General features: G+C 43.3%; 1 protein-coding gene across 5 annotated transcripts in view; it reads left to right on the top strand.

Annotated features, from left to right (window-relative positions):
• The window catches only part of ITSN1 (intersectin 1), a 151,760-nt gene that overhangs the window by 67,768 nt on the left and 71,670 nt on the right, over positions 1–12,322 (top strand). For all 5 annotated transcript variants that reach the window (XM_045084537.1, XM_045084536.1, XM_045084538.1 and 2 more), the window contains 3 exons: positions 102–331; positions 2,207–2,328; positions 10,910–11,157. In XM_045084537.1, the coding sequence (XP_044940472.1) occupies positions 102–331; positions 2,207–2,328; positions 10,910–11,157 (600 nt within the window). The remainder of the gene's footprint in view (positions 1–101; positions 332–2,206; positions 2,329–10,909; positions 11,158–12,322) is intronic.

The raw sequence follows: 12,322 nt of genomic DNA, 5'->3' as shown, positions 1-12,322 counted from the left end.
GTCCGCTCCACGGGGAGCCCCGCTCGCTCCCGGGAGCCTCTTCCGCGGCCGCGCGCAGGCGCGGCGCGAGCTTCCGGCGTAACCGCGCGCTGTGTTCGCAGGCGAGCGCCGGAGCGGGACAAGCCGTGGACGGAGCATGCGCAGCCGGACGACGACCACCCACGGCCGCGGAAGAGCCACGAGGAGGAGAAACCGCGCAGGGAGGAGAGTGTCAAGAAGAAGGACGGGGAGGAGAAAAGCAAGCCCGACGCGCAAGACAAGACGAGCCGGCTCTTCCACCCGCACCCGGAGCCGGCCAAGCCCGCTGTCCAGGCGCCCTGGTCCTCCACAGGTAGTCGGGGCCAAAAGCCATTCTCGCAGAGACGCTCCCTCTGCTGGGGTCGCCAGTGAGCGCCGCGGCTCGCAGGCCGGTCCGGGCTCCTTGCACAGAGGCGGGCGCAGCGCGGGTCGCTTGCCCAGGGCTCCTGGCGCGCCCCGCCTCTGGTCCCTCTGAGGCCGGCATCCAGAGCCTTTGCCGACCAAAGCGGCCCGAGTTTCTTCCCCGAGCCCCATCCCGGAACCCGTATTCTGGGTCGGAAAGAACCTGGTGCTTCTCCGGTTCGCTCTTCTGCTCTGGGGATTACGGAGCTGTTCCGGGCACGGGAAGTGGCCCCTTTCCCCCTTCCTTCCACTGTCCCTGTCGTCAGCCGATGCCGCATGCAGCCACGCTTCTGACCTTTTGAAAACTAGGACTTTTTTTTTTCTCTTCGATCAAAAGTTGCCTCTTTCAGTCATGATAAATGAAAGCCTTTTAAGTGGTTAGAAACAGTATCTCTCTTTTTTTAAAAGATTTTATTTATTTATTTGACACAGAGAGAAAGAGCACAAGCAGGAGGAGTGGCAGGCAGAGTGAGAGGGAGAAGCAGGCTCCCCGAGAGGCAGGGAGCCCGATTCCGGGCTCGATCCCAGGATTCTGGGATCATGACCCAAGCCAAAGGCAGTGGCTTAACCAACTGAGCCACCCAGGTGTCCCCAGTATCTCTTACATCACGTGTAACCTAGTATGTATGTTTGAGATTCTCGCGTGGCTCTGGCGGTAGCACTCAGCTGAAGAAAGTGACCGCCTTTTCCTTTGTATGGCACATGATACCGATTGTATTTGTTCCATTATGGGCATGCTTTGTGTTGGTGTACAAAAAGAAAAGGAAGCACACTGTTCAGATATGGGAGTGGGGTTCAGAGTTGCACCCCACATCCAGATGCCTGCAGTCCAGGGAGAAAGACTGGCCAACAATTTATGTTTCAATACTTTCTTGGACGTGAGAAATAATTCCACCCGCCCTCGATCTTAGGCAATTCCTTTAAATTCCGTATGTTTCCTCCTACTATATAAAATGAGGATTTCTTCTTCCTGTGGTCAGTGGGAAATGTGGCGCCTCTTCTAGTTCCGGACTGCATGAAGATAACACCTTCCCCTCACTGCTTTTCAGAGAAAATAGATGTGTGGCCAAACATCTCCATTTCTAGGGCAAAACAGTTCAGAGGGCTGTGATTAGGTTCTATTGAGTGAATCAGAAGTCACACTGTCTTATGCTTGCATGACTTTTTCTAATAATTTTACTTAAGATCTAAACTGTTTTCACATAAGGTCTGCCATTGGGCTTGTTTCCCCAGCCCTGGGAGATGTGGAGGAGGGCTTACTTCCCTGGAATTGATCGATAATAACCATTGTTGGCAAAGTCAGCACTTAACATTTTATGTGATTGCTTTAGCGGCCAAAGATAATCAACATTTCCAAGTCTTCTAATGTGGAAAGTTGGGCTTTGCTTCCTGCCAGAGGAGTTTTCTTCTTGGCTGCTTCATTTTCTCTCATTCTAACCGCTGCATTGTACTCGGCGCCCTGGGTAGGGGAGAGGGGTCCTGATGCTTCCCAGATGTGCCCTTCCAGAGCCTCAGCCAGGACCCAAGACAGCCTCACTGCGTTCAGCACTGGGATGGCCTCTGTCCAGGGAGCGGCAGCCAGTGAACTCTGATGGATTCGAGCTGCCAACATCAGATTTGGCTCTCCTTTGGCACGAAGTCTGTGCTTCAGAAATTCCTTGAATAGACGGAAAGGGTTCAGATGCTAAGGTCAATAGCAGGGTCGGCTGTTTGGCTTGTTGTCATGCATACATGTTCCGTGTAATGCTTTATTTTTGTTCCCTTCTCCCCACTGTTTTGTAAATAGAAAAAGGCCCACTTACCATTTCTGCACAGGAGAACGTAAAGGTGGTGTATTACCGAGCACTCTATCCCTTCGAATCCAGAAGTCACGATGAGATCACGATCCAGCCTGGAGACATAGTAATGGTAAGAAAGACTCCAGTCAGAGTGTGATTTTTCTGTTGATGATTAGCATCTGTTCTCCTCTTGCACTTTATTTGACAGCGTGAAGTTGTCGCCGAGTGTGAAATCCAGAGTTCTTGAAGTATGGGCTCCATCTTCCTTTCCTACTAGAACGAAAGATGATGTGTAGAAATGTATCCTAGCATCACTTGAATAGAGGTGTTAAAGAAAATGGGTTCTTATCACAGCCTTAGCGTGTTTTTAAATCTGTAAAGGTCTGATAATTTCAGAGTTGAGATTCCTACTTAAATACTATGAATAGTCTTTAAGAAATAGTTCTAAATGCAAAATGCTTTATCATCACCTTCACAATTGCCAGTGAGAACTTTTGTATCTTTAGATCAGTGCATCTTTTTGCCCCTTTAATTGTGAGATCTTCGAATTGTGTGAGGAGTCATGAATCACATACCGTTAATCTGCCGTCTTACCCCATAAATGAGCACATGAAAGAGTTCAGAATTTTGCTTTGTCATAGTTCATTTCCTTGAATTATACTAATAGTTAAATTGAATCGTGTGATTGTAACTGAGACGATAGTACCAGTTTGAGAAATAGTAAAGCCACGTGGTTGACCTAAATTATTTTCTGCAAGAAAACAATAGTTCTTCCATCTGGTTCATAGCCTCAGAAGAAAGAGCCACAAAAGCGGTCAAACTTTGCATTACTGTTGGCATTTTTTGTTTGTTTAAACATGAGGATGGTTCCAGATTGCAAAAGAATGCCGAGGGAGATAGACGGGCTTGTGGTGCCAGTAGTAGGTGTCTTTGAAGTTGAAGGGTAACGCCCAGGTCATTGCACTGTTACTCACACGTTCATCTTGCATGTATACATCAGACCTCTGTGTGGGGACCCTGTGATCCTTCCTGAGCCAAAATATATAGAAAGAACAGTGTGTTTGGTCTTCAGAGATCTCAGTCCTATCTCCCCTTCATTTCTGACAGTTTTTTTTCTCAAATTATCATGGACTTGTGTGAAGGCCTGAGTGGCAGCATCACTCACTTGTTACAGAAATTACTGCTAGGTTCTGTGGCGTGGGCAGGGCGCTCTGAGCACATGGACGGCGTCGCAAGCATCTTGTTCAGCCCTGACTCTTTCCCACGCTGTGTTTTCTTAGTCCGAAGCAGCTTTACTCGTGCTGCCTTGTCTTTGAAATGGTGCGGCTTTTAAAGCCTACGAATTGGGGGGAAAAATTAATTAAATAAAATAAAGCCTACGAATTGTTAAAATATATAAAAATACCATACTAAGACTGTAAACCTTATGAAAGGACAATGTGACATCAGAGAGGACCTCGTTACAAAGTTGTTTCTTTACACTAAAACAAAAAAAGAGCCTTAGGTTTTTGAAACTGGATTTTGTTGCAACACAAGGTACAGAAAAGTAGGGCGCTCACTTCTTGAGATCAGGAAGTGTTACAGATGTTACAGTAAGGAAGTGCTCTAGATGATTTGTACTTTAATGAGAAAATGTTGCTATATTTTGGAAACATAGTCTTATTACACGGATATTTTTCCTCAAGTTGGCTAACCACCAGCTTGACTAGATGAATAGAATTTAGATGTGTTGTAAAAATAAAACATTTCATTAAACATATTTTGCCTTGCTTTCAAACCTTTGCTTTCCTGGTGGAGGTTAAAGGGGAATGGGTAAGTCTGTGTAACTGTCAGGAAGTCTGCATCTTATTAAATGTTTTCTTCTTTTAAATCACTTTAATTCTATGTAATGTGTAAGTACACATATCTTTGGGTGTTGTCGTGGTGGTACAAATATGTTTTAAGTTTGTGTAGTAGGTTTTGCTTTACAAAAAAAAAAGGAGGTATAAAAGTTTGTGTACTGAATTTCTCTTCACTAGATTCCGTTTGAGGACTAACCCGAAGGCTGTGTATTTGGCAAATTATAAGGTTAAGTCTCCATCTCAGGCTACAGACAAAAATAAGTTCCAGGTAGTTTAAATTTAAAAGTTAAATTTCTTTAAAAAAATTTTTTTTTTTTTAAAGGAGAATATGGGAATAATTTCCTGGCAACGAAATACCTCTCTGAGTTAAAACCAGAAGCCATAAATGGTAAAAATGGGCAGTTTTGACAATATAAAAAAATTAAAACTTGCATATTGCAAAATACATCCACATTATATAAAGACTAAAAATTAATACGAAAGAAACCCAAAACTTACAAAACTTGTCCAAGGATATGAAGAGATATTCACACATGAAGAAGAGTATATTGATTTTAAAAATATACAGAAAGTCTTTATCTCATTTCCTCATTGCATCAGGAAATGCAAGTTAAAAAAGAAAAAGCAGATAGCATTTTTCATTTCCCACCTGAGCAAGTTTAGAGGTTTCATAATAGCCAGCTCTGTCAAGAGTGCAGGAAACTAGATGAAATACACGCTGTCAGCATGGTTGTATGAGTTGACTAAGCTATTTGAAAAGCAGTTTGATAATACCCGTTCAGATTTAAAATTCTCATTCCCCTTCACCCAGAAATTCTGCTATTCTCCCTCCTCTAGACGGTTTTTCGGCACATGCACAAATACATGGGTAGACAAATGTTCACTGCAGTGTTGTTGGTAAAAACAAAAAAGGAATAGCTCCATATAAGTAAGAGAGTGGTTTAGATAAATTATGATACAGCTAAGCAGGAAGATTTACGATGTAAAAAAAAAATTACATAATCTACATATACAGATAAGCTCGCCAGTAAATAAAACAACAAAAACAAAAGGATATGAACAGTATAATTGCATTTTGGTTAAATAAAAATCTGTGTGTGTGTATATATGTGAATGTTTCTGTGTGTGTGGTTCAATTCTTGAAATACAAGCCTGAAACCGTGAACATTGACTACTGCTTGGCGGTAAAGAAGGGGCTTTGTGTTTAATTTTTTGTACTTTTATATTATTTTCATATTTACAAACGTACTAACATTTGTAATTTTTAATGGAACACTGGAACACTGAAAGTAAATCCAGCTTTGACAAGTATAATAGAGGAGGAGTACCCAGGTCGGGAATGGTGTTTGCTTTATCTCAGACGTCCCAAATATGTCATGAAGGATGAAATTACACAGCTAGACATAATTTACTGGTTTGCTGAGGGGACAGCAGCTGTGTCTTCTACTGCACAGTGCAGCATTATACCCCAGATGGCATCCAACTGTATTGTCTTCGTGAGGTTAAGGATCAGCACAAAATAAAAACATGGAAAATGACATGTGATAGTAACAATTTTTTTATTCCCTGAAGTTTGAGGTTAAGAAACATGATCATGAAAATACGTATTAGAACATTATTATCAATCTCTTGCTTGACTAATCAGGATTTAACTTATTTTTGTGGGCATAATCATCAGATTCTTTGATTTCTCAAACTATAAATTAGTTGACTATCCTGTTAGATTTCAGAAGTCTAACCTTTCCTTTTTTAATGTCGGCAATCTTGGAGGGAGGTTTTAAAAAATCTTAACTGTCAGTCCAGTTTTCTCCAAAAATATTTTTTTCCACAGTTGACTAAAAAACTAAAGTGGTATCTTGTCTGTAGTCCTGTTCTAAATATTGTTTATAATAGAAAGAAGTATAAGATGATGTCTACCATTCATATGTTTAAAATCTTCGTAGAAAAGTTGGGAGAAACACATGAAAAAGCCAGTATTTGATGAAGTTCTCAGTGAATGCTTGCTAGCTCTGCTAGGAAAGAGGAAAGGAATCAGAATGGACTGATGTGCTCAGGGAAGAACTTCCTAATGGAAACTTCCTAATTTGACCTTGAGTTTGACAGCTAGAACTTAGATACTGTGAACACTGATGGCCTGTCTTCTGATCCGGAGGTCCTGGTACTTGGAGGGCAGATAGATCAAATTTGACATCCGTGATGTATTGGAATAGCATTAGAAATTAGAAGAGGGGCTCTTGGCTGGCTCAGTTGGGAGAACATGCAACTCTCGATCTCAGGGTCATGAGTTCAAGCCCCATGTTGGGTGTAGAGCTTACTTTAAAAAAAAAAATTTAGAAGGCCTTTGCTCGCTGCCCTTTTGTTGACCTTTGTCTTAAGGGCACAGGCTGATGATAACTCAGCAGGTCTGGGTGGTGTAGGGCTGAGGAGGACATTAGAACTGGTCAGGAAGCTTAGAAGAAGTAAGCATTCCAGAGCTCACCGCCAGAGACTCTGGGAACTTTACTCTGTATACAGGATTCAGAATCTCCTCCAGGTGGTTCTGTTAGGCTGACTGTCACTTTTGGGAACCGCCACTCTAACCTAATGCATTTTTCCTGTCAAGACTAATTCTCAGTCATTTCTGAAACATACCCTCTTAGAAATATCCCCAAAAGGGATACTTCTTTAGTGGTTGTCAGCCATCAACCAGTCGAGTTCATTCTGAAGATTATCTTTTAATTTGGTCTTATTCCTGTAACATTAAACTCACTGTTTTTCCTTGTTTTCTCTTGAGGGAGATTTTTTAAAATAATAGTATCTTTTCTTTCCTGCCTTCCTTCGACTTCCATAACCTTTACATCTGAGGTTGGCTTGTTTAGTAACAATTGGCCATTGTATCATCACTGTTTGGAGGGATGAGTCCACTCCCGATTCCAGGAGTGGGCCAAATGCGGCCCCCTGCCCGTTTCATAATAAAGTTTTATTGGAACACAGCTGGACCCGCTCATTTGCATATTACCCTCAGCTGCTTTTGTGTTGCAAGGGCAGAGTTGAGTAGTTCCTACAGAAGAAAGATCTGATGACCTCTAAATTAGAGCTTCAGAAAACAATTTTAATATTCCTTTTTTTTTTTTTTTCAATTTGACAGAGATCACAAGTAGGCAGAGAGGCAGGCAGAGAGAGAGAGAGAGAGGAGCAGGCTCCCCACTGAGCAGAGAGCCTGTTGTGGGGCTCCATCCCAGGACCCTGGGATCATGACCTGAGCCAAAGACAGAGGCTTTAACCCACTGAGCCACCTAGGTACCCCCAATTTTAATACTCTAAACCGAAAGTTTTGGGAAGACCATGTATTTCCAGGCTGGCAAATGCAGGAACCATTTGCTGCTCCCCGTGCTGCTCGGCACATCCCAGGCAGCCCCACCAGCTGCTCTGAGTCGGCACAGTTTACATCTCCTTGCTGTCCTCCTTCTGTGTCCTGCTTGCGAAGGGAGAGGGACTTTCTCTTTCCCTACTTTGCGACAAGGTCAGAGATTTCAGAAATATGCTGCCTGATGAATCTGGCAGCCACGAAGCATATAAACGTTGAGAAAAGACAGTAGTATTGGGCTTCAGCCATATGTACTTGAACCTCATAGCTGTGTGCATTTGACTGTTGAATCCAACCCCTGCTGCAAACAGTGGATATTAACATCCTGTAGAATAGATTGGTAACATTCAAGATATGTTCGCAGTTATCTGGGGTTGTGTTTCCCTTTTTGATGATGTTCCACTAGAATGACCCCAAATGCTTTGAGGTGTTACAGTGGGGCAGCTTAAGTGAAAGTGTATTAAGACCAGTCTTGTTACTATTTCCGATCGCCCTGACTTAGAGCCCCCAGTAGATGTATCTACTTGATGTCCATTTAACTCCACATTACAACCAGCCCTGTTGCAAAATCTGTATGCCTAACTCTTGCTCTGTTCTAATCATATGTACTGTTTTTCCACCATTGGGTTGGCATTTTGGGTTGAGTTTCCCAAATCCAGGAAGAAATACTTCTCCTTTTCATATGAGAACCGTTGTGCTTTTTCTGAGTAGTTAATTTAATGTTAAGAGTGAATTTTTCTTATATCCTCTGAATCTTAAAATTAAGTTATACATTAAAATTGATGGATTCCTTTAAAAACAAATCAGGCTAATTAAAACTATTGTTCTGTCAAAGTTGACCGGTGTATTTCCTTGGTTAAAAGGGAAAAACTGATCTCATCATTACCCTGAAGGATGGGGGAACTCTTGTTGGCACAGATAAAAGGCTGATGTGGCACCATGTCTGCTTCCTAAGTATGCAGAACAGAACAGGGCTGGGTGTGATCAGCTACTTGGGGTACAAGCTAGACCTGCCCATGGGACTTCACATCCAATTCCTGATGTCGGTCCTAAAAGTCCTGTGAAGCAGATAAGACCTTTTGTGTCAAGGGAATGACAGTAACACACAGAATATAATTGAGTAAAGCAGCAGACCTTTGAGAAGGTCCTACTGCTTGGACAGATGAGTAGCAGTTCCAGATGGGCCATGATCCAGGATTGAACTCCAGCCCCTAAAGGGTTGCTGCTGGCAAAAAGGCAAACCGAGAGGGCCTGGGTTCCAGGCAAGTTCCTAGAGCAGAGAGTGCCCCGTACAGAAAACCAGGGATGGTTCCTTACAGTGAAGGTAAAGACTAGGCTCTTAGAATGGGACCGAAGCCCAAAGGAGAGCGCTTCAGTACAGGCTGAGAGCGGGACAAAGGGAGAATTCTGGCTTTTAAAACTCTATCATTAAACACTTCTCTCATGCCAAGCAGCATTTTCAATATTTCACAATTCTCATAGGCACCATAATGATACAGGTACTGCTATCTCCATGTGACAGATGAACTTGAGACACCAAGAGATAGTGAGTTGCCCATAGTCACCTGGTTAATAAATGGTAGAACCAGTGTTGAAATTGGGGTAATCTAACAGCAGAGCTCTTCTCTTAACCATTACCCTTCGCCGTCTGAGGCTAAGTCCCTGTGTCAGGCTCTCGTTCCTTCCTCACTCACTCCTGCCTGACATCACCTTGGTCTTAGAACGAGAGGTGGAGGGGGTTGGGAGCTTGACTATTGTTGAACCTGCCCAGGAGTTGGGGGATTCCCCAGCACAATCTGGCCTCGAAACAGCTGTTTCCATTGCAGAGCTGTGGCGATGTTTTAAGTATGTCATAGTATCACCAATAAATAAAAATGAAGAAGGAAAGGCGTTTAGCCATTTGCATTTCACATAAAATCCAAATGGGGGGAAAAAATGTCATCTCAAATCTTCATCTAGAGAAACAGTTGGGGCTGCCCTGAAAAAGAAACGTAAGCACAAAAGTGCGGGGGACTTGAATGAGAAGTGGCTAATGTGTTCACATCTGATGTAAGCGTTAGCAAGACTATCAGAACTGTAAAGCCAAAAATAGAACCTCCGAAGCAGTATTGCTCTTTATCTTGGGGAAGTCCTTGGAACGTGCTCAGTTTTAAAAAATTGCTTTTACCCCAGACAGTAAGGGTTCCTTAAGGTGGAGCAGAGTGCCAGCATCTCCTGCTCACTGGAAGTTTTATAGGTAAATTGTAGAGCTAAGTTGTAAGCTATGTAATTCGACTTTTTCTGGCCCATCCCAAGCATGTTTAAAATTCAAGTATGCTAATAAACGTTGCACCGACTCTGCACTGAATACAGGTGGTAGATGTTTGGTTTTGTAGTTTGGGGCTTTATTTTTTTTTTATTTACTTATTTATTTTTCCTGTGTATTTGCATGAGTTAGAAGACTGGTATTTTTTCTGTTTTTCCAAAATTATTGTTAAGATCCTGCCTACTCATTTCTATGATTTCTCAAAAGCAACATTAATGTCTTTTGAAGTATCCAATGTTTTACCTCCTCGGACAGTATATAATAAGGGAGAAAAATAAGATAAGGTCTTTGATAGACCCTTATTTGATACAGTAATGAAAACAGTTTTCTAACAGTGAGCCTAATTTTCCTCTAAAGTCATTCTCCTGTTGCTCATAAAATAGTGGGGGTAACTCATAAAGATAGGTAGAACCATCCTGGTGATTGGGAAGGATCCTTTTAGGTTAGAATTAAAATGCAAACATTAAAAGCACTTAATAAAATAACGTCTGTGAGCGTTTTAAACAGCAGAATTCTGTATTCTCACGTGCACTTTTATGACATTAAACTTAAATAAAAGAAAAACACAGGACCTTAATAAAATTGGCTGTTGCCATGAATAAACTCGTATTCAATAAATTAGATATATGATGAGGAAATTAAAGAGCTTTTAGGTGGGTTAACAGCATCTTTTCTTCCCGTGGAAGAAATCTAAGATCTCTAAGATGGTGTTTTCATCTTTCTCATCGCTGTACTCAACAGATACCACTTAGTTATTAAGAGATTTTTAGAGTACCGGTTAATGTTGATGGCACCCTTTGGCTTCAGCTTTAAATCATAAGCCCAAGTCAAATTATTTCTTAATAATTCCATGACCTCCCGGGTGATGAAGTCGGTCACATCACTTTCCAATTCAGGGTAACTAAGAATTTCAACTATGTGCCTGAGGGCTTGAGTCACTTTATCATAACTGCCATTGCTAGGAAAGTGGGGAGGGCATTTTAAAAAAAAGAAAGAAGGAGAACTTGCATCACAGCACATACTGTTTGTTCAGAGTTAATGTTTAGAGACTGTTTTCCCAGACATAGAGAGGATAAGAGGGTGAGGAGGCATCCGTGCGGGGTGTCCCTCCGCTGGGGTGGGAGGCTTGGGGCTTGGTCCCTGGTCCCGGGAGAGCGCCTGGTGTCTTCAGGGGCTGATTGAGCTCCAGGGCGGTTAAACTTTGTGACTTTTCCTGCAGGTGGATGAGAGCCAAACTGGAGAACCGGGCTGGCTTGGAGGAGAACTAAAAGGAAAGACAGGATGGTTCCCTGCAAACTATGCAGAGAAAATCCCAGAAAACGAGGTTCCCGCTCCAGTCAAACCCGGGCCTGATCCGACCTCCGCCCCCACCCCCGCGCTGGCCGTGCGCGAGCCCCCAGCTCCTGTGGCAGTGACTGCTCCGGAGCCCTCCACGACCCCCAACAACTGGGCTGACTTCAGCTCCACGTACGTGTAGGCTCGCTCAGTCTTCTTTCCATTGTTGTCACAGTTTGGGGCTGTACTTCTGCGCAGAGGAGCGGGCTTATTCCGTTACCCCGTTCCCCGATCCCTCTGCTCGTGGACTGGGTGTGATGCGGTCAGCGCCCCGCAGTGAGCCGTCCGGGCACACGCGACATCAGGCCGCTCGTCTCACCACGCTCGGAGCTGGTCTGCAGCTCTCCTTCGGGGGGAAGGAACGGAGAAATGCCATTTCCTAATCTGATACCCAGGGTGGTCAGCACAGAGTCATTTCCTGCCTGTAAACAGCCCTTTTTTTGCTGGTTAGAAACAGAAATTGAATTGTCACATGGTTTTAAACAGGATAGAAAGCGGTTTCCTTCAAAGCTTTGCTCTGTTCTCTGTCATCGGGCTGGTACACACGTGTTGGGCGGTGCCCTGGGTCATTGGGAAATGGCCTTAGAAACTGCGTGTAAGCAGAGGTTTGAAATGATGGAGGAAACTGCTGTCCACGCTTACATATAGAGGACCGTCATCTATGTGTGCAGTTGTCAAATAATATTTATTTTTTACTCTTTTTAAAAAATATTTTATTTATTGACAGGGAGATAGAGAGCACAAGTAGGCAGAGCAGCAGGGAGAAACAGCAGACTCATGAGCAGGGAGCCTGACGCAGGGCTCCATCCGAGGACCCTGAGATCATGACCCGAGCTGGAAGCAGACGCGTAACCAACTGAGCCACCCAGGCATCCTGTAAAAGTGTTTTAGACAAGCAGTCAAGCAGGAGTGATTTGAGTAAGAAGTAGCTTACTTAATTTTTTTTTTTTCTAAGTCTAATCATCTTTGAAAAGAAACAGATGGAAGGCCAGGAGTCAAGACATAAAGCTAGAGAAAGATCAGATGGCTCAGACGGGAGAAAAGTGTGGTGACCACGGGCAGAGAAAGTGGAGGGAAGGATGGAAGGAACAGCAAGTTTTTCATACTCTTATTTTCATACAAAAGGTTGCAGATGCTAAGAAAGGTCCTCCCTATCTAGCCTCTGCTGAAAAGTAGTCTGCCTTTTTAATTGTTATTTTTTTAAAGATTTTATTTATTTGACAGAGATCACAAGTAGGCAGAGAGGCAGGCAGAGAGAGAGAGAGAGAGGAGGAAGCAGGCTCCCTGCTGAGCAGAG

This window comes from Mustela putorius, unplaced genomic scaffold (genome assembly GCF_011764305.1).
Source record: "Mustela putorius furo isolate JIRA1106 unplaced genomic scaffold, ASM1176430v1.1 tig00000765_pilon_pilon_pilon, whole genome shotgun sequence".
Classification (NCBI taxonomy): domain Eukaryota; kingdom Metazoa; phylum Chordata; class Mammalia; order Carnivora; family Mustelidae; genus Mustela; species Mustela putorius.
Note: the sequence above shows the minus strand (reverse complement) of the source record. Positions and strands in the feature narration are given on the sequence as shown.